Source organism: Maylandia zebra, linkage group LG14 (assembly GCF_041146795.1).
Source record: "Maylandia zebra isolate NMK-2024a linkage group LG14, Mzebra_GT3a, whole genome shotgun sequence".
Lineage (NCBI taxonomy): Eukaryota > Metazoa > Chordata > Actinopteri > Cichliformes > Cichlidae > Maylandia > Maylandia zebra.
The window spans coordinates 166,199-187,045 of record NC_135180.1 but is presented as its reverse complement, the minus strand read 5'-3'; the positions used below and the strand labels follow the sequence as shown (position 1 = coordinate 187,045).

Here is a 20,847-nt window from a genome sequence, read left to right as displayed (position 1 = left end):
CACACACATTTAACTTACCGAAAATAATACGGTGGGGCCTCAGGTCCTCCTGTCTGGTAGTCACTTTGAAATAGCCGGTAATGTAAACGCTGGACCTCTCAGCATCTGCCATTCCCGAACAGACACATGCAAGTTTGTCCGTGACCGCAGCCACGTTGTACATTTATTTCAGTTTCAATATTTTTTTCAGTTTCAATATTTTTTTCGGTTTCATTTCAAGGTGGCATCGTTCTGATCCCATACACACACAAATCCTGATTTACAAGTACAAAATATTTATGAGCACAATTTGAGCCCATATACTCTCTACCACAGCTGCCTTTGAACTTGCCTGGGCCAGGTCTGAGTCCAGCTTTGCTACTCCTGCCAGGTCACATGACACAGGGGTGTGCTCTGATGTCAGCAGGCAGGTCAGTGGAGCCCTCTGGTGGTGGATATATGGCAGTGAAACAGGAGGAGGCCTGAGAACAGACAGCAGGCTTAACTAGCAGGACAAAGTAGCATGTAGTACTTGAAGGAGTCGTCACAGCCAATCAGCTCTCAGGAAAATGGAACATCACATAAATATTTCTCTTCTTTGATTTTCATCAATGTATTTCGTTTGATAGATTTTCCGTCAACACTTCTGCTTGATTAGAAGCTCATAGGCAGTTCCTGTCACTCTACAATAAAACAATGTAAAGGCTGCGCTCTCTGCCCTCCCTAATTTGACATATTTTGTTGTTTTGTGTGTGTGTTTGTCTGTGTGAAGTTTTGATGTGTATGTGAAAAACACAATTTTGAAAACACTGGAAAAAGACCTCAAGACATGTTTTCCTTTACTTTCTATGAAACAACAATTCCCACCAAGGCTTTTCAGTGTGAAATTTAGTGTATAGAAAATACCTGTGCCAGGTTGTCTCCATCTAGTGGTGAACATGGCCTCACCACTACATCAAGTGAGCTTTTCACTGTGCACAGTGACACAAAAGTCATTTAACAATTTTTTAAAAAGCAATGTTACAGATTCAGTAAGAACTGAAGTTTATCATAATCCTTCAAGTTTGACTCAGTAACAGCAGCTTTTTAATATTATTGGCTAGATTTTAGAGTCACATTTATATGAAATGTCAAACAATCACAGAGTGACACTGAACTAAACAATCAATGCCATGTGAGTTGTTCTTGTTTGTTCTTTATCTCGGATTTATTGTAAGCAGCGGGAGTAGAAGCTAAAGAAAAATAGTAAAGATATGAATGAATCTCTGCTCTTACAGCTTTTATTGTGCCATAATGTCTGCTTTGAAACTGTCCTCTTGCTCATCTCTTGGATGCTCACCTCTTCTTCACCTGTTCCTTTCACCAAACTGCTGCACTCTCGTTCTCTGCTCTCGCCTCCTCTTCTGGTTATAATTAGAATGCAGTCAGCATGTGCCAAACAAACTCCCCCCAAATCGATCATGTTTGATATGATGATGACGTTTTTAACATCTTATTTATGCACTTGTTGGGTGGGAAAGAGTAAACAAAGATGGGGCATAGAAGCAGAATTGAGTCCTACGTGTGGCGGGACAGTAACTGTGTGTGTATATGTAAGCATTTAAACACTGCAGAGAGTAGAATTAACAGTAACAGTATTGTAGAAATTCATTTCACCGAAACAATAACGTGGCGCACAGTGTGACACATGCACCAGTTTATTGTATTTCCAGACTTGCTTTCGGCACAATTTACAGTGCAGCTACTCTGTTTTTTGTCAGACTTGAAATAGCCGAAATACCTTCACACTACGGAACTTCTATGGCTCTTCCGTTCGACAATCTCTCCGGCATTGGAACCATCGTCTGTTTTCTCTTCGGTCACGCTCGGTTGATTTTTCTAGTCGGCACACTCATTTCCTCCATTACGCGCTGGCTGCTTCCCAAACAAACACACGTGGGGCTTGGCACTTGTGCTGTACGTAACAAGTCACGCGACGTGACGCTGCGGCTGTGATTGGTTCGGCTCTGCGCTACTTAGTTTGGATTGGCTGACCTTTTTTTTTTTTTTTGAGGACAAGAGCGGCGAGGTCTATCGCGATAGCTTAATTTCTCTATCGAGTAAAAGTTATATCGCGATACATATCGTTATCGTTCTATCGCCCAGCTCTAGTTACAATTACATGCTCACGTCGTCACATCGAGAGTTTATTCATTAATCATCAGAGTTCAACAATGTTACATCCAGTTGAAAACAGCTTCACTAACGGCAGCAAAACAGGCTAACAGTATATACGAGCACAAAAACAGCCGTGCTTATCAACAGCTCGACATATCCTCAACAACTCACCTCAGTATGTGTAACCCGTTCATGTGTTACGCCTGTTGTTCTTGCGTTGTGTTCTGGCGTGAAAGTAAGAGGCAGGAGACAGTACTGGGTCTTTGGCTCTTTACTGCACATCTGCAACACAGAAATATGTGTCTGATCTGTGTGTGTCACGCGACTGCCAGTACACCTCTCCTCCGGCCATGCTGAAAGGAGCTGTGTTACACCCCGGCCTAGGCAACCGGGGTGCAACGCAGAAAAATAAAAAAAAAAAGGAAAATAAAAACAATCCCAAAACGAGATTTAAAGCAAAATACCACATTTATTTACATCACCAAACACCAGACGTCAAACTATTTACAACTATTTAAAACAGGAAACACATAACAGTCACGCCAAAAACAACACACTGACAACATCGAAACGTAACAGTTCCCCCCACCCAAAAATCAAACATTTAACACCAAGTGAAAAGTTTGATCCAGACAGATGAAGCCGATGAAGGCTGGAGCGGTCCCACTGACCCTCCAGCAGACGACGAAGGCTGGAGCAGTCCCACGGACCCTCCAGCGAAGGCGGATGAAGGCTGGAGCGGTCCCACGGACCCTCCAGCGACGACAAAGGCTGGGGCGGTCCCACGGACCCTCCCCTCAGCAAAGGCAGACGAAGCTGATGAAGGCTGGAGCGGTCCCACTGACCCTCCAGCAGACGACGAAGGCTGGAGCGGTCCCTCGGACCCTCCAGCGAAGGCGGATGAAGGCTGGAGCGGTCCCACAGACCCTCCAGCGACGACAAAGGCTGGGGCGGTCCCACGGACCCTCCCCTCAGCGAAGGCAGACGAAGCTGATGACGGCTGGAGCGGCCCCACTGACCCTCCAGCAGACGACGAAGGCTGGAGCGGTCCCTCGGACCCTCCAGCGAAGGCGGATGAAGGCTGGAGCGGTCCCACAGACCCTCCAGCGACGACAAAGGCTGGGGCGGTCCCACGGACCCTCCCCTCAGCGAAGGCAATCCCGGACGAGCCCCCATATGTTACACCCCGGCCTAGGCAACCGGGGTGCAACGTAGAAAAACAAAGATAAGGAAAATAAAACCACGAAGGCTCTCCACCAAAATCCCAAAACGAAAATATCCCATGACGAAAGTATTAACAAACCCATTCACAACTATTTACAACAGACTATTTATTTACAACAAAAACACCAAACTATTTACAACGGGGGGGAAGATCGCGACCATGACATACAGAAACACAAGGCTTAAATACATAGAAGGAGCAATCAGGAAAATGGACAACAGGAGGGAAACACAGCTGGGGCAAATTAGACCTGACGAGACAGGGAAACGTAAACTGAAAACACTAAGATAACACAGACTTTCAAAGTAAAACAGGAAACACATGACAGTTTGGTAAAAAACAAAACACTGACAACACCGAAACGTAACAGCTGTGTCTGCAGCTTCATTAACACTACAATAATATAATGAATCAAATACAACAAATTGTTTTAAAACATTAACTTAAGCTCTCAAAAACAAAAAGCACAAACTAAATAATATGTCACTGAAAAAACATCAAAAACAACTTATAAGAACAATAAACAAAATAATTCAAAAACAAATAAACAGTCAGATAAATACAATTCAATAACCAGGACCCAATATTCTGGTACTTATAGTTCAAACACTAGAAAAATTTGCATTTCCTGCGAAAATGCAGTGTGGATGCTTAAAGCTGAAGCTGTATGCAAAAAGTAGCTGAAAAAGCTGAAAAGTTGCAGAAATTGTAAAAACTTTGCAGAAGCAAAAGAAGTTTGCTAAAATGGAATAACTTAGCAGAACTGCAATATCTTAGAGGAAACATAATACTTGGCAGAAATACAATAGCATAGCAGAATTTAGCAGAAATATTGTAACTTACCAGAAACATGATAACTTCTCAAAAATACAAGAATTTAGGAGAAATAGTATAAAATAACAGAAAGAATATATTTAGCCAAAAATACTTAAACATTACAGAAACACTATGATTTAGAAAAATAGTACAACAGAGCAGAAATATTGTGATTTACCAGAGACACTGTGATGAACTATGAATATTGTAATTTTAAATTAAGACTATGTTTTAGCACAAATATTATAATTTGGCAGAAATACTATAATTTAGCAGAAATACTATATTAAGCACAAATCCTATAAAAAGCAGAAATACTATATTAAGCACAAATTCTATAAAAAGCAGAAATACTATATTAAGCACAAATTCTACAAAAAGCAGAAATACTATATTAAGCACAAATCCTTTAAAAAACAGAAATACTATATTAAGCACAAATCTTATGAAATAGCAGAAATAGTATGATTTAGCACAATAGTAACAAGTTAAACAGAAAAATTGGAAAAGCAAAATGGACAGCTGAAAAAATGCTGAACATGCTGAGGGTCCCTCAAATATACTTGTTAAATGAAAAAAAGTTGGCAAAAAAAATCTATAACAGCCACACAATCACAAATATATACACATAAGGAAACACACAGTCACCCAGTCACCCAGTCTAAATATATTGAATTTGAATCTTAGAATGAGATCATCCGATTAAAAGCCTTTCTCTCTCTCTCTCTCTCTCTCTCTCTCTCTCTCTCACACACACACACACACACACACACACACACACACACACACACAGGGAGAGAGAAGTAAGTTTCTAGGTCAGCCTGGGAGCTGCTGAATTTGAATCCACCAATCAGAGAGCCTGTGCACTTTTTCCCTCCAAAACAGGTGCTTCTGTTTACATACGCAGCACAGAGAGGCACAGGATTTTTGCAGTCTATTTCTCATAATGACGACTCACCTCAAACAAATGACCATAATTTCCTAACCGTAGAGGCTAGAACGGTCATTCTTACACCGTTTTGTTCAGAAGTGATGGGGGAATCTTCAAGTGTTGACAATTTATCATTAAAATATGAATTTTTAGAGATATATGACATGGATGACTTGTTGACTTAGAAGCCACGAATTCCCCAATATGCAAATTTGAATGGCTGAGGCCACATATATGATTGGCTGGCTGGGAAGCCGTGCAGGCCCTGATTTGTGGATTTGAATTCCTCAGCCCTGATATGATTGGCTGGCTTAGAAGCCATGAAGGCCCCAATATGCAAATTTGAATGCCTCAAGACACATATATGATTGGCTGGGAAGCCGTGCAGGCCCTGATTTGAAAATTTGAATGTCTCAGTCCTCACAGAGGATTGGCTGCCTGGGGACCTGGCAGAAATATATAGAAATACTATGATTAAGCATAAATACTACATTTAGTAGAAATACTATGTTTTAGCACAAATCCTATGAAAAGCAGAAATACTATAATTTAGCAGAAATACTATATTAAGCACAAATCCTATAAAAAGCAGAAATACTATATTAGGCACAAATCCTATAAAAAGCAGAAATACTATATTAGGCACAAATAGTATAAAAAGCAGAACTAGTATATTAAGCACAAATCCTATTAAAAGCAGAAATAGTATGATTTATCACAATAGTAATAAGTTAAACAGAAAAATCGGAAAAGCAAAATGGACAGCTGAAAAAATGCTGAACATGCTGAGGGTCCCTCAAATATACTTGTTAGATGACAAAAATCAGCAAAAAAAATATATAACAGCCACACAATCAGAAATATGTACACATAAGGAAACACACATGCACAGAGAGACACACACACAAGATCCAATTCAGTCAAACAGTCTAAATATATTGAATTTGAAGCTTAGAATGAGGTCATCCCATTAAAAGCCTTTCTCTCTCTCTCTCTCTCTCTCTCTCTCTGTCACACACACACACACACACACACACACACACATACGGGTCTATGTGGTATGGCGGGACTATACTACGTCAATCCGCCCGGTGGTGGTTTAAGTGGACTACCCTTTTGAAAGGACTTAGAGCCAAGGGAGCGAGGTTAAAGTGTTCGAAAAAATCTGAAAAAAATTTGGGTCACTTCAGACCTCATACACTCCCTATAGAAGTCTAGATACACTGATACACACCAACCAGACTCTATTGTGTTTTCTGGAGACATTGTCCACTTGACAACAATGTGTTTTATGAGGTCCAAAAAAACAATATTGGGTCTTTAAAGGGACAATGATGTAATATGTAAATAGCTCATCATTACCATGAATACACATCTGACAGGACACAGGATTACTGGAACATCATTTTATTAGTGTTCTTGGATCTGAACATTAATTTTAACCATAAATAAAAAAAGAAATCTATGGACAAAAATGCCCACGCTTCCCACAGAAATATAAAAATATAGAAAACAGAAAAATTAAAAACATTTAAAATGAATTTTAATAGTTTAAAGGTAAATATTAAGGGGAGAAAATATGCATTTATAATTTTTTATTTTAAATATAACCCGTCAAAAAAAACCCTAAATAAATTAAATGTAAAAATTATGAAATACAAACTACTTCTGTATTTAACAAGAACTTTTTTTTCTTTAAACAGAACATCAGTGTTAACAACAATTGGCAATCTGACCAAGATGTAAAACCACAGCTCTCTAAACAGTTATTTTAGTTCATTTTTTTCTGCCTTTTTGCAGTTAATCCTCTGTTTCTTACAAAATCTCTTATGTTTTGAACTGTTCTTCCTGCCAACACCGGATCTTCTACCAATTTGCAATGACTGCATTCATTTTTGGTGGCTAGTTTCCCTTCGTTTATGTGGTCTTTAAAATGCCTCATCACTGCAGCAACCTCAGCCTTGGACCACATGTTTTTGGGAGCTCTTCGGGAATTGTGGGATTGAGCAGCATTTTTCTCTGGAAGATATATAAAGTAGTAGTAGTTAAAACAAACAAAAAACCAAACAAAAAAAACAAAAAACATTTGCTTGTTAAAAGAATGGATGCTACCCTGTACTAACTTCTGAAATGTGTTGCTACCATCAATATCAAAACGAGCTAAAATTCTGTTTGAAAATTTATCAAATTTCTAAAATGAGACAACATTTAGTGTTCCGCTGTGAATAAAAGACTGAATAAAAAGTTGAATAAAAGTCTCTTGATGCATGCTCAATCATCCAGGTAAGTAAATCCCAAAACGTTGATTCTGTTAATCTGGACGTAGCGTTTTCAGTGGGAGAAACATTTTGTCACTCATCCAAGTGACTTTTTGCCACCACTCTGCAGTTTGCCATATGTTGCAAAGTGATGAAACAATAATAAGCTTCGAGAACCAACTGCACCCCTTACCTTCAGAGGGAGCAGCAGTCTCACTTGCTGCAGGCATTGTGAGTAGTCCTTCATCTGCTGATTACACAATTTGATTAAGTTTTAATATTTGTAACAAACATTTTATCCACAGAAACCAAGCTAGTGGTAACTTACCACAATCTACAGTGTCTTGGGGCTGCGCTGTGTTTGTGGAATCAGCTACTGCATGTACAGGCTCACTGGTGCCACACGCCGACATTGTGAGTGCTGTGTCATCATCATCTGATTCACTCTCACTGTCCTTTGTTTCAGCATCACTTAATGCAATTTCATCTGAGAAATTGTGGGGGAAAAAAACCCAAAAAAACCAAACACATACAACCCCCCCAAAAACCTCACATTAACAACGAGATATGACAAAAAACAGAGCAAATACTGGAAATTATAGTACATAGTTTTACTATTTAAGGCCTGCTGCTGGGTTGTTGCCCTCCTATGGCCTACTCCACATCCAGGTAGCACCTCCATGCTCTGGACACTACACTAACAGACACAGCAAACCTTCTTGCCACAGCTCACATTGATGTGCTACACTAGATGAGCTGCACTACCTGAGCCACTTGTGTGGGTTGTAGACTGTCTCATGCTACCACTAAAATGAAATCACCGCCAGCATTCAAAAGTGACCATAACATCAGCCAGAAAGAATAAGTGCTGAGAAGTGGTCTGTGGTCACCACCTGCAGAACCAGTCCTTTATTATGGTGAATTGACTATAATTTCCACTTGTTGTCTACTCTATTTGCAAAACAGCATGTGAAACTGGTTGTCAGTGTTACTTCCTAAGTGAACAGTTTGATATAACAGAAGTGTGACTGACTTGGAGTAACATCGCATCGTTTAAGTGTTCCCTTTATTATTTTAAGCAGTTTATGTTATGGAATGGGGAATTGAGGACAATCCCAAGTATACCATTTTTACAAGGTCCTGCACCAATGAGGTAATACTACATTTCTTTAATTAGACGTGACCACCCATTAATTAAAAAGGGAGCAGTGTTCATTTCAGCTAGTCTTAACTTGTTGAACTCCATTAATGCTTTTTACTATATAATGTACCTATTCACTAAATGTCTCACCTTTGCACTTATAGCCAAGCCACTTGAGGGAGGAAACCAGTCCCACACACTGAATGCACTTGTCCAAAGATGATATTGTTGTGCACACCAGACGATGATTGTGACACTGTTAGCAAAATATTGCAACATTTATTTGTTTTGGACAGTTGGAAAGATGAGGTGTTTTCAATTCAGTTGCAGATATCAACTAATAAACTTCGTCCATGTAAATCACATCACACCCAGGTGACTGCCAAACACACACACACACAGCATCCATAAGGAATGATGATAGATTAAATTATTAGTTCATTAAGTGGTACACTGGATTATATTTACCCTTTCAGGCTCTGGATGTTTCAGGTCCAGATCATTGTTTGGAAAGCTGTTTGGTTGCGGCTTTAGGCAGCTCACAGTCTTCTGAATCTGGCTGGTCTCAGTCTTCGTGTGTAACAGATAGAGAATGAAGACAAAAGAACAGTAATCTGACAGTTACTAAAAATGCATCACTCAAGAGGATGAATAGACCATTTCACTATCGGCAAATAGCGTAAGGTACACATCGTGCATGAGAAACATTCATTAAAATCTGTCCTAGGTCAATGTTGCCTCTTCAAAATCTTGCACTGAAGAAGAATGCATGGCTTCTGAGCCTTGCTGAGGCATTTCTTCATCAAGATCCTGCAACAAAGAAAAGATGGCACAAAGATTAGACCAAGTGCTCTTCTTGCAACTGTACTGGGCAGGCCTGTGCTTCTGTTTTTAATTTGCATGTGTGTGTGTGTGTGTGGGGGGGGGGGCTTTCCACTCAAGAAATGTTTTCTTCTGAAAAAAATACTGGCTACAATAGTTAACAACTGATTCCTTTGCAATCATCCATCCTCTTCCACTTATCCTTATCAGGATTGTGGGGTAGCAGTTTTGGGGCCTATACCAGCTACCATAGGGCAGTACAACCTGGACAGATCACCAGTCTAACATGGAAGGACAAGCATTTGCATTCACACCAAAGGGCAGTTTTGAATCACCAGTTAACCTAACCCCATAAGCTACATCTTTGGACTGTGGGAAGAAGCCAGAGTACACAGCCAGAGAGAGCCCATGCACTACCAGCAGTAAAAAGTGCCTAAAACAAGTTAAGTTGTATAGTACTATCTATCTTAATGTTCAAGCCTGAGTTTCAAACCACATAGAAACAAAGCACATGTAGTCAGTTCTGCATGCTGTAGGTCAAACTGTCAAGAAATACGAGAAGACCCCTCCTAAAACCAGAGTGATGTCACCATGAAGCAAACTTTGACGGAGTCTCCCAATAACAGTGTGGTCCTCCTAAGTCACATTTGGGTGGTTAACACACACACACACACACACACACTCAGATGTTATCCAGACTTGCACTTTGAAACAATGAAAAGGACCTACAAGCCACGGTCCATGTAAATCACATCACACCCAGGTGACTGCCAAACACACACACACACAGCATCCATAAAGAATGATGATAGATTAAATTATTAGTTCATTAAGTGGTACACTGGATTATATTTACCCTTTCAGGCTCTGGATGTTTCAGGTCCAGATCATTGTTTGGAAAGCTGTTTGGTTGCGGCTTTAGGCAGCTCACAGTCTTCTGAATCTGGCTGGTCTCAGTCTTCGTGTGTAACAGATAGAGAATGAAGACAAAAGAACAGTAATCTGACAGTTACTAAAAATGCATCACTCAAGAGGATGAATAGACCATTTCACTATCGGCAAATAGCGTAAGGTACACATCGTGCATGAGAAACATTCATTAAAATCTGTCCTAGGTCAATGTTACCTCTTCAAAATCTTGCACTGAAGAAGAATGCATGGCTTCTGAGCCTTGCTGAGGCATTTCTTCATCAAGATCCTGCAACAAAGAAAAGATGGCACAAAGATTAGACCAAGTGCTCTTCTTGCAACTGTACTGGGCAGGCCTGTGCTTCTGTTTTTAATTTGCATGTGTGTGTGTGTGTGTGTGTGGGGGGGGGGGGGGCTTTCCACTCAAGAAATGTTTTCTTCTGAAAAAAATACTGGCTACAATAGTTAACAACTGATTCCTTTGCAATCATCCATCCTCTTCCACTTATCCTTATCAGGATTGTGGGGTAGCAGTTTTGGGGCCTATACCAGCTACCATAGGGCAGTACAACCTGGACAGATCACCAGTCTAACATGGAAGGACAAGCATTTGCATTCACACCAAAGGGCAGTTTTGAATCACCAGTTAACCTAACCCCATAAGCTACATCTTTGGACTGTGGGAAGAAGCCAGAGTACACAGCGAGAGAGCCCATGCACTACCAGCAGTAAAAAGTGCCTAAAACAAGTTAAGTTGTATAGTACTATCTATCTTAATGTTCAAGCCTGAGTTTCAAACCACATAGAAACAAAGCACATGTAGTCAGTTCTGCATGCTGTAGGTCAAACTGTCAAGAAATACGAGAAGACCCCTCCTAAAACCAGAGTGATGTCACCATGAAGCAAACTTTGACGGAGTCTCCCAATAACAGTGTGGTCCTCCTAAGTCACATTTGGGTGGTTAACACACACACACACACTCAGATGTTATCCAGACTTGCACTTTGAAACAATGAAAAGGACCTACAAGCCACAGTCCATGTAAATCACATCACACCCAGGTGACTGCCAAACACAAACACACACACAGCATCCATAAAGAATGATGATAGATTAAATTATTAGTTCATTAAGTGGTACACTGGATTATATTTACCCTTTCAGGCTCTGGATGTTTCAGGTCCAGATCATTGTTTGGAAAGCTGTTTGGTTGCGGCTTTAGGCAGCTCACAGTCTTCTGAATCTGGCTGGTCTCAGTCTTCGTGTGTAACAGATAGAGAATGAAGACAAAAGAACAGTAATCTGACAGTTACTAAAAATGCATCACTCAAGAGGATGAATAGACCATTTCACTATCGGCAAATAGCGTAAGGTACACATCGTGCATGAGAAACATTCATTAAAATCTGTCCTAGGTCAATGTTACCTCTTCAAAATCTTGCACTGAAGAAGAATGCATGGCTTCTGAGCCTTGCTGAGGCATTTCTTCATCAAGATCCTGCAACAAAGAAAAGATGGCACAAAGATTAGACCAAGTGCTCTTCTTGCAACTGTACTGGGCAGTCCTGTGCTTCTGTCTTTAATTTGCATGTGTGTGTGTGTGTGTGTGTGGGGGGGGGGGCTTTCCACTCAAGAAATGTTTTCTTCTGAAAAAAATACTGGCTACAATAATTAACAACTGATTCCTTTGCAATCATCCATCCTCTTCCACTTATCCTTATCAGGATTGTGGGGTAGCAGTTTTGGGGCCTATACCAGCTACCATAGGGCAGTACAACCTGGACAGATCACCAGTCTAACATGGAAGGACAAGCATTTGCATTCACACCAAAGGGCAGTTTTGAATCACCAGTTAACCTAACCCCATAAGCTACATCTTTGGACTGTGGGAAGAAGCCAGAGTACACAGCCAGAGAGAGCCCATGCACTACAGCAGTAAAAAGTGCCTAAAACAAGTTAAGAAGTTGTATAGTACTATCTATCTTAATGTTCAAGCCTGAGTTTCAAAAAATTTCAACATAGAAACAAAGCACATGCAGTCAGCTCTGCATGCTGTAGGTCAAACTGTCAAGACATACGAGAAGACCCCTCCTAAAACCAGAGTGATGTCACCATGAAGCAAACTTTGACGGAGTCCCCCAATAACAGTGTGGTCCTCCTAAGTCACATTTGGGTGGTTAACACACACACACACACACACACTCAGATGTTATCCAGACTTGCACTTTGAAACAATGAAAAGGACCTACAAGCCACGGTCCATGTAAATCACATCACACCCAGGTGACTGCCAAACACACACACACACAGCATCCATAAAGAATGATGATAGATTAAATTATTAGTTCATTAAGTGGTACACTGGATTATATTTACCCTTTCAGGCTCTGGATGTTTCAGGTCCAGATCATTGTTTGGAAAGCTGTTTGGTTGCGGCTTTAGGCAGCTCACAGTCTTCTGAATCTGGCTGGTCTCAGTCTTCGTGTGTAACAGATAGAGAATGAAGACAAAAGAACAGTAATCTGACAGTTACTAAAAATGCATCACTCAAGAGGATGAATAGACCATTTCACTATCGGCAAATAGCGTAAGGTACACATCGTGCATGAGAAACATTCATTAAAATCTGTCCTAGGTCAATGTTACCTCTTCAAAATCTTGCACTGAAGAAGAATGCATGGCTTCTGAGCCTTGCTGAGGCATTTCTTCATCAAGATCCTGCAACAAAGAAAAGATGGCACAAAGATTAGACCAAGTGCTCTTCTTGCAACTGTACTGGGCAGGCCTGTGCTTCTGTCTTTAATTTGCATGTGTGTGTGTGTGTGTGTGGGGGGGGGGGGGGGGGGGGGCTTTCCACTCAAGAAATGTTTTCTTCTGAAAAAAATACTGGCTACAATAGTTAACAACTGATTCCTTTGCAATCATCCATCCTCTTCCACTTATCCTTATCAGGATTGTGGGGTAGCAGTTTTGGGGCCTATACCAGCTACCATAGGGCAGTACAACCTGGACAGATCACCAGTCTAACATGGAAGGACAAGCATTTGCATTCACACCAAAGGGCAGTTTTGAATCACCAGTTAACCTAACCCCATAAGCTACATCTTTGGACTGTGGGAAGAAGCCAGAGTACACAGCGAGAGAGCCCATGCACTACCAGCAGTAAAAAGTGCCTAAAACAAGTTAAGTTGTATAGTACTATCTATCTTAATGTTCAAGCCTGAGTTTCAAACCACATAGAAACAAAGCACATGTAGTCAGTTCTGCATGCTGTAGGTCAAACTGTCAAGAAATACGAGAAGACCCCTCCTAAAACCAGAGTGATGTCACCATGAAGCAAACTTTGACGGAGTCTCCCAATAACAGTGTGGTCCTCCTAAGTCACATTTGGGTGGTTAACACACACACACACACTCAGATGTTATCCAGACTTGCACTTTGAAACAATGAAAAGGACCTACAAGCCACAGTCCATGTAAATCACATCACACCCAGGTGACTGCCAAACACAAACACACACACAGCATCCATAAAGAATGATGATAGATTAAATTATTAGTTCATTAAGTGGTACACTGGATTATATTTACCCTTTCAGGCTCTGGATGTTTCAGGTCCAGATCATTGTTTGGAAAGCTGTTTGGTTGCGGCTTTAGGCAGCTCACAGTCTTCTGAATCTGGCTGGTCTCAGTCTTCGTGTGTAACAGATAGAGAATGAAGACAAAAGAACAGTAATCTGACAGTTACTAAAAATGCATCACTCAAGAGGATGAATAGACCATTTCACTATCGGCAAATAGCGTAAGGTACACATCGTGCATGAGAAACATTCATTAAAATCTGTCCTAGGTCAATGTTACCTCTTCAAAATCTTGCACTGAAGAAGAATGCATGGCTTCTGAGCCTTGCTGAGGCATTTCTTCATCAAGATCCTGCAACAAAGAAAAGATGGCACAAAGATTAGACCAAGTGCTCTTCTTGCAACTGTACTGGGCAGTCCTGTGCTTCTGTCTTTAATTTGCATGTGTGTGTGTGTGTGTGGGGGGGGGGGGGGGGGGCTTTCCACTCAAGAAATGTTTTCTTCTGAAAAAAATACTGGCTACAATAATTAACAACTGATTCCTTTGCAATCATCCATCCTCTTCCACTTATCCTTATCAGGATTGTGGGGTAGCAGTTTTGGGGCCTATACCAGCTACCATAGGGCAGTACAACCTGGACAGATCACCAGTCTAACATGGAAGGACAAGCATTTGCATTCACACCAAAGGGCAGTTTTGAATCACCAGTTAACCTAACCCCATAAGCTACATCTTTGGACTGTGGGAAGAAGCCAGAGTACACAGCCAGAGAGAGCCCATGCACTAAAGCAGTAAAAAGTGCCTAAAACAAGTTAAGAAGTTGTATAGTACTATCTATCTTAATGTTCAAGCCTGAGTTTCAAAAAATTTCAACATAGAAACAAAGCACATGCAGTCAGCTCTGCATGCTGTAGGTCAAACTGTCAAGACATACGAGAAGACCCCTCCTAAAACCAGAGTGATGTCACCATGAAGCAAACTTTGACGGAGTCCCCCAATAACAGTGTGGTCCTCCTAAGTCACATTTGGGTGGTTAACACACACACACACACACACTCAGATGTTATCCAGACTTGCACTTTGAAACAATGAAAAGGACCTACAAGCCACGGTCCATGTAAATCACATCACACCCAGGTGACTGCCAAACACACACACACACAGCATCCATAAAGAATGATGATAGATTAAATTATTAGTTCATTAAGTGGTACACTGGATTATATTTACCCTTTCAGGCTCTGGATGTTTCAGGTCCAGATCATTGTTTGGAAAGCTGTTTGGTTGCGGCTTTAGGCAGCTCACAGTCTTCTGAATCTGGCTGGTCTCAGTCTTCGTGTGTAACAGATAGAGAATGAAGACAAAAGAACAGTAATCTGACAGTTACTAAAAATGCATCACTCAAGAGGATGAATAGACCATTTCACTATCGGCAAATAGCGTAAGGTACACATCGTGCATGAGAAACATTCATTAAAATCTGTCCTAGGTCAATGTTACCTCTTCAAAATCTTGCACTGAAGAAGAATGCATGGCTTCTGAGCCTTGCTGAGGCATTTCTTCATCAAGATCCTGCAACAAAGAAAAGATGGCACAAAGATTAGACCAAGTGCTCTTGCAACTGTACTGGGCAGGCCTGTGCTTCTGTCTTTAATTTGCATGTGTGTGTGTGTGTGTGGGGGGGGGGGGGGGGGGGGGGGGGGGGGGGGGCTTTCCACTCAAGAAATGTTTTCTTCTGAAAAAAATACTGGCTACAATAATTAACAACTGATTCCTTTGCAATCATCCATCCTCTTCCACTTATCCTTATCAGGATTGTGGGGTAGCAGTTTTGGGGCCTATACCAGCTACCATAGGGCAGTACAACCTGGACAGATCACCAGTCTAACATGGAAGGACAAGCATTTGCATTCACACCAAAGGGCAGTTTTGAATCACCAGTTAACCTAACCCCATAAGCTACATCTTTGGACTGTGGGAAGAAGCCAGAGTACACAGCCAGAGAGAGCCCATGCACTAAAGCAGTAAAAAGTGCCTAAAACAAGTTAAGAAGTTGTATAGTACTATCTATCTTAATGTTCAAGCCTGAGTTTCAAAAAATTTCAACATAGAAACAAAGCACATGCAGTCAGCTCTGCATGCTGTAGGTCAAACTGTCAAGACATACGAGAAGACCCCTCCTAAAACCAGAGTGATGTCACCATGAAGCAAACTTTGACGGAGTCCCCCAATAACAGTGTGGTCCTCCTAAGTCACATTTGGGTGGTTAACACACACACACACACACACTCAGATGTTATCCAGACTTGCACTTTGAAACAATGAAAAGGACCTACAAGCCACGGTCCATGTAAATCACATCACACCCAGGTGACTGCCAAACACACACACACACAGCATCCATAAAGAATGATGATAGATTAAATTATTAGTTCATTAAGTGGTACACTGGATTATATTTACCCTTTCAGGCTCTGGATGTTTCAGGTCCAGATCATTGTTTGGAAAGCTGTTTGGTTGCGGCTTTAGGCAGCTCACAGTCTTCTGAATCTGGCTGGTCTCAGTCTTCGTGTGTAACAGATAGAGAATGAAGACAAAAGAACAGTAATCTGACAGTTACTAAAAATGCATCACTCAAGAGGATGAATAGACCATTTCACTATCGGCAAATAGCGTAAGGTACACATCGTGCATGAGAAACATTCATTAAAATCTGTCCTAGGTCAATGTTACCTCTTCAAAATCTTGCACTGAAGAAGAATGCATGGCTTCTGAGCCTTGCTGAGGCATTTCTTCATCAAGATCCTGCAACAAAGAAAAGATGGCACAAAGATTAGACCAAGTGCTCTTCTTGCAACTGTACTGGGCAGGCCTGTGCTTCTGTCTTTAATTTGCATGTGTGTGTGTGTGTGTGTGGGGGGGGGGGGGGGGGGCTTTCCACTCAAGAAATGTTTTCTTCTGAAAAAAATACTGGCTACAATAGTTAACAACTGATTCCTTTGCAATCATCCATCCTCTTCCACTTATCCTTATCAGGATTGTGGGGTAGCAGTTTTGGGGCCTATACCAGCTACCATAGGGCAGTACAACCTGGACAGATCACCAGTCTAACATGGAAGGACAAGCATTTGCATTCACACCAAAGGGCAGTTTTGAATCACCAGTTAACCTAACCCCATAAGCTACATCTTTGGACTGTGGGAAGAAGCCAGAGTACACAGCCAGAGAGAGCCCATGCACTAAAGCAGTAAAAAGTGCCTAAAACAAGTTAAGAAGTTGTATAGTACTATCTATCTTAATGTTCAAGCCTGAGTTTCAAAAAATTTCAACATAGAAACAAAGCACATGCAGTCAGCTCTGCATGCTGTAGGTCAAACTGTCAAGAAATACGAGAAGACCCCTCCTAAAACCAGAGTGATGTCACCATGAAGCAAACTTTGACGGAGTCTCCCAATAACAGTGTGGTCCTCCTAAGTCACATTTGGGTGGTTAACACACACACACACACACACACACTCAGATGTTATCCAGACTTGCACTTTGAAACAATGAAAAGGACCTACAAGCCACGGTCCATGTAAATCACATCACACCCAGGTGACTGCCAAACACACACACACAGCATCCATAAAGAATGATGATAGATTAAATTATTAGTTCATTAAGTGGTACACTGGATTATATTTACCCTTTCAGGCTCTGGATGTTTCAGGTCCAGATCATTGTTTGGAAAGCTGTTTGGTTGCGGCTTTAGGCAGCTCACAGTCTTCTGAATCTGGCTGGTCTCCGTCTTCGTGTGTAACAGATAGAAAATGAATATACAGTGCATTTTTGAAGAGGCTTTTGAAACATTAAATAAACTGTATGAGAAAGATAAGTTTCAAGCTATTGTCTTTAAAATATTCACTGTCATGTATAGAGAATTTAAGGCCCTATGATTAAGAGACAAATAGTCAGTGTGATTTCTTTATTTTTTAAGCCATTGCTAAAGGAGTAAAACAATCACCTGTAGCAGCAACGAACTGTCACTAGGGCCCATTTATCTTCAAGGGACAAAATTTAAAATGAATCTAACTAAAGAGGCTACACAGCAAAATCTCCAGTGTTAAATTAACACTAGAGAGTGTCTATATGGGTCCACACAACACTGTTGAGTGTTGAATTAACACTTTTGACAGTGTTATATGTTTAAAAGTAACCTAGTCAGTTTTGAAGATTAACAAAGACTAACACTGAGCAGTGCTGATTTTCTAACACTGGAATATTTCTAACATTTTGAGTTATTTTCCAGTGTTAGAAAATCAGCACTGCTCAGTGTTAGCCATTGTTAATCTTCAAAACTGACTAGGTTACTTTTAAACATATAACACTGTCAAAAGTGTTAATTTAACACTCAACAGTGTTGTATTTAACACTCAGAGGTGTGGACCCTTATAGACACTCTCCAGTGTTAATTTAACACTGGAGATTTTGCTGTGTAGAATCATATTAAACATCAATCACTGTTAAAATTTAGAAACCGAAAGCCATTTTTTATTTCTGCATACCTGCTGATATTTTTTTAGTGCTTTTAGAGGGCTTTGATGTGGCAGCCATCACAATTGCCTGTTTTCCATTAGTACCTACCCCTGTTTTTCCAGTAGGTTATAGTACCATGTAGTTTTTCAGTAACTACTGCACCAAGGTTCCAAGTGATCCAAAGTGATCAGAAAATTTGACATAGACTGAATGCCACCAGGTGGCTGGTCAATGGTGTCACTCGATAAGTTATGAGTGCGCCTCCTTCGTGAAAATCCAAGCCATCATTTTTGAAACTCTGAAATGTTTGAAATAGCGACCAAAATTAACAGCGTGATCCCTGAATTGAACACTAAAGTATAGACTGAGCAGCAGGCATTTTGTCACCTTGACGTCCATGCTTGCTGTGGCATTTATATCACTGGATGCTCGGCTGCATTGCTATAGTGACCCCAGGCACAGTAGGTGATACTCAATTTCAGTGAAAAACTAGATGCCCTAAGTCACGTTAAGCCAATTTGAGTAGGTACAAATGTAAAAATGGCTTAGGGTATGCAATTTATCAGTTCCAAAAAGTACAATTGTAGAAATACCTTGCATCTCCAGAGCCAATCCGAGTCACCATAATTATAGTCTATTTCTTCGCCTGGACTTATGTCTCTGCTTGCAAATAAGCATAGATGGGGCTTTCCATTGATATTTAATATTTTCATCTTAGCACTTGGACTGATGTGGTTGTCGTTGACAAGTCTGCCTAATGACCCATCTTCTTGAGATGCATCCACACTGTGGGGTTAGGCAAAAAAGTATTAGCTTAACTAGTTAGTTAGGAAGCTTTTTTTTTCATAAATCAAAAGCAATGTGTCATTTAATCTTAATCAAACTACACTGATATAATACGCACCACCAGAGTTTTCCATCAAACTTGAATTCAAACATGAACACCTTCAGGCTGTCATGATAAACTCTGTGTCTCCGCTCACATTCTTCTTTTGTTATGAGTTTACCTCTGTATTCCAAAAGAAAGTCTCCTTTTTGGAATGGAACAGTCGTGAAAATGCCCCGACCTGAATTGCAGAGGCATACCAAGTGAGTGACAAAAGACAAAGTGACAAACTCCAAATCTAATCCAAACTAAAGACCAACTTACCTTTGAAGGCATTTATGTAGTGGATATCAAGTCCCAGTTTGTCCCTTCCAGCAGAAACATGACAGACTGCATCCTCCCGTGGAGGAATGCGTCTCCTTCGCATGTTCTCCTGTACGATTGGCTGTATTACCAAAGCATATAAAGTATTACGATTATCGTCATCATTGTCATCATCATCAGTAGTAGCAGAACTAGCAGTAGTGTAGTTTACAGCATAAACACAGCTGACTTATTCATAGTGCTAATTTATGCCTTCTTTTAAAATGTTAAAGGCCTAGTACTCAAAATGGCGACATGTGACATTTCTGTAATGGCGACTGCAGAGAGTGATACAAGTACTGAGAAAGCTTAGGCATCAAAACTGTAAGAAGTTTTTTCTTCAGGCATATAAATAAATACACGACTAAATACACTTATACCCTTGCTTTTATTTTAGGGCTGTCAGCAGAATGGACAGACATTGGACAAACTGCCCGAAATTAGCTAACAGCGACATCAGGGATTTTGACTCAGACTGCGCTGGTTTAATTGTTAATCGCGTTAGTCGCGATGTCGGCATTAACACGTTTAAGCCACAATAATGCTTTAACACCGAGTAAATCCTAACACGGGTTAGCCCGCTTTATCGCGTTGACGCGGTTAGTCATCAGCCCTATTTTATTTACTCAATGACAAACGCTGGGGCCGTTTTACTTCTTCAAAGACTCACTAACAGTCCATAAAGCATAAATTAAACCAGTTTAATATAGGCCTGTGCACCTATAATTTCATATAGTATTAAAGTCATGGTGCATTTTACATTAAAAAAGGCTTACCTTTGTGTTTTTAATCCGTCTTCGTATTGCCGTCGACATACACTTGTTAAAGGGCACGCGCGCGAAAGTTGTGGCGCCGTTTCCTGTAGGTACCGCCTATATATATAGCCTACCAATCACAATGACTTCCGGCCGTGTGTATTGAAAATGTGTATTAAATTGCAGTACCTACACACATCCACTCTAACTCGAAACGTCGCCGTGCAATACACTGGAATACACAAAAATCAGGTGAGGGGTATAGGTGGACTTTTAAGAAAATCAGAAAATCTTTTAATTATAGTTTAATAAATGAATTTACACTACAGTTTAAGCAAATACAGGTCAAAAGATAAATAATGACCTCATAAGAAGTAGAAAAAAATATTATTTAGACACTTAAAAATGCATTTACAAGTCATGTTTTAGGGGGACACATGAATACACAGCAAAAAGTCGAAATGTCCCCGGAGCCCAGGTACAGCGCAGGTCAAATGTCAATCCATACCACATAGACGCACTCACACACACACACACACACACACACACACACACACACAGGGAGA

At 40.7% G+C, this 20,847-nt stretch overlaps 2 protein-coding genes and 2 long non-coding RNA genes across 5 annotated transcripts; all 4 read right to left on the bottom strand.

Annotated features, from left to right (window-relative positions):
* Window positions 1–59: 59 nt before the first annotated feature.
* LOC143421909 (uncharacterized) lies at window positions 60–2,496 on the bottom strand. 2 transcript variants are annotated; one of them, XR_013101507.1, is made up of 5 exons: window positions 2,308–2,496; window positions 1,319–1,382; window positions 886–950; window positions 332–461; window positions 60–105 (listed from the first exon to the last, which is right to left on the bottom strand). XR_013101507.1 is itself a non-coding variant. In XM_076891994.1 (5 exons), the coding sequence occupies exons 1-4, from the start codon at window positions 2,328–2,330 to the stop codon at window positions 372–374; spliced, it is 306 nt and encodes a 101-aa protein (XP_076748109.1). In that variant the 5' UTR covers window positions 2,331–2,496; the 3' UTR covers window positions 60–105; window positions 332–371. The 2 variants fall into 2 exon arrangements, 1 of the variants encoding a protein (XP_076748109.1); XM_076891994.1 differs by having other exon boundaries at window positions 1,255–1,382.
* Window positions 2,497–6,499: 4,003 nt separating this feature from the next.
* LOC106675255 (uncharacterized) lies at window positions 6,500–7,783 on the bottom strand. The gene is made up of 3 exons (XR_003023900.2): window positions 7,695–7,783; window positions 7,560–7,616; window positions 6,500–7,127 (listed from the first exon to the last, which is right to left on the bottom strand). It is a non-coding gene; the product is annotated as an uncharacterized LOC106675255 (long non-coding RNA).
* Window positions 7,784–7,790: 7 nt separating this feature from the next.
* LOC143421908 (uncharacterized) lies at window positions 7,791–9,061 on the bottom strand. Its single transcript, XR_013101506.1, has 3 exons — window positions 8,976–9,061; window positions 8,658–8,763; window positions 7,791–7,853 (listed from the first exon to the last, which is right to left on the bottom strand). It is a non-coding gene; the product is annotated as an uncharacterized LOC143421908 (long non-coding RNA).
* Window positions 9,062–17,480: 8,419 nt separating this feature from the next.
* On the bottom strand, window positions 17,481–20,478 carry LOC143412525 (histone-lysine N-methyltransferase set-1-like). The gene is made up of 5 exons (XM_076873569.1): window positions 20,303–20,478; window positions 19,488–19,608; window positions 19,242–19,404; window positions 18,931–19,123; window positions 17,481–17,609 (listed from the first exon to the last, which is right to left on the bottom strand). The coding sequence occupies exons 1-5, from the start codon at window positions 20,339–20,341 to the stop codon at window positions 17,481–17,483; spliced, it is 645 nt and encodes a 214-aa protein (XP_076729684.1). The 5' UTR covers window positions 20,342–20,478.
* Window positions 20,479–20,847: the final 369 nt, after the last annotated feature.

Coding starts and splice junctions, on each gene's coding strand:
- LOC143421909 (XM_076891994.1), bottom strand. CDS start 2,330: ATGAACGGGTTACACATACTGAG. Junction 1,383..2,307: donor AACGGGTTACACATACTGAG/GTGAGTTGTTGA, acceptor AATTATAACCAG/AAGAGGAGGCGAGAGCAGAG. Junction 951..1,254: donor ATTATGGCACAATAAAAGCT/GTAAGAGCAGAG, acceptor CACTGTGCACAG/TGAAAAGCTCACTTGATGTA.
- LOC143412525 (XM_076873569.1), bottom strand. CDS start 20,341: ATGTCGACGGCAATACGAAGACGGATTAAAAACACAAAG. Junction 19,609..20,302: donor GACGGATTAAAAACACAAAG/GTAAGCCTTTTT, acceptor TTGGTAATACAG/CCAATCGTACAGGAGAACAT. Junction 19,124..19,241: donor TTTGATGGAAAACTCTGGTG/GTGCGTATTATA, acceptor CTAACCCCACAG/TGTGGATGCATCTCAAGAAG.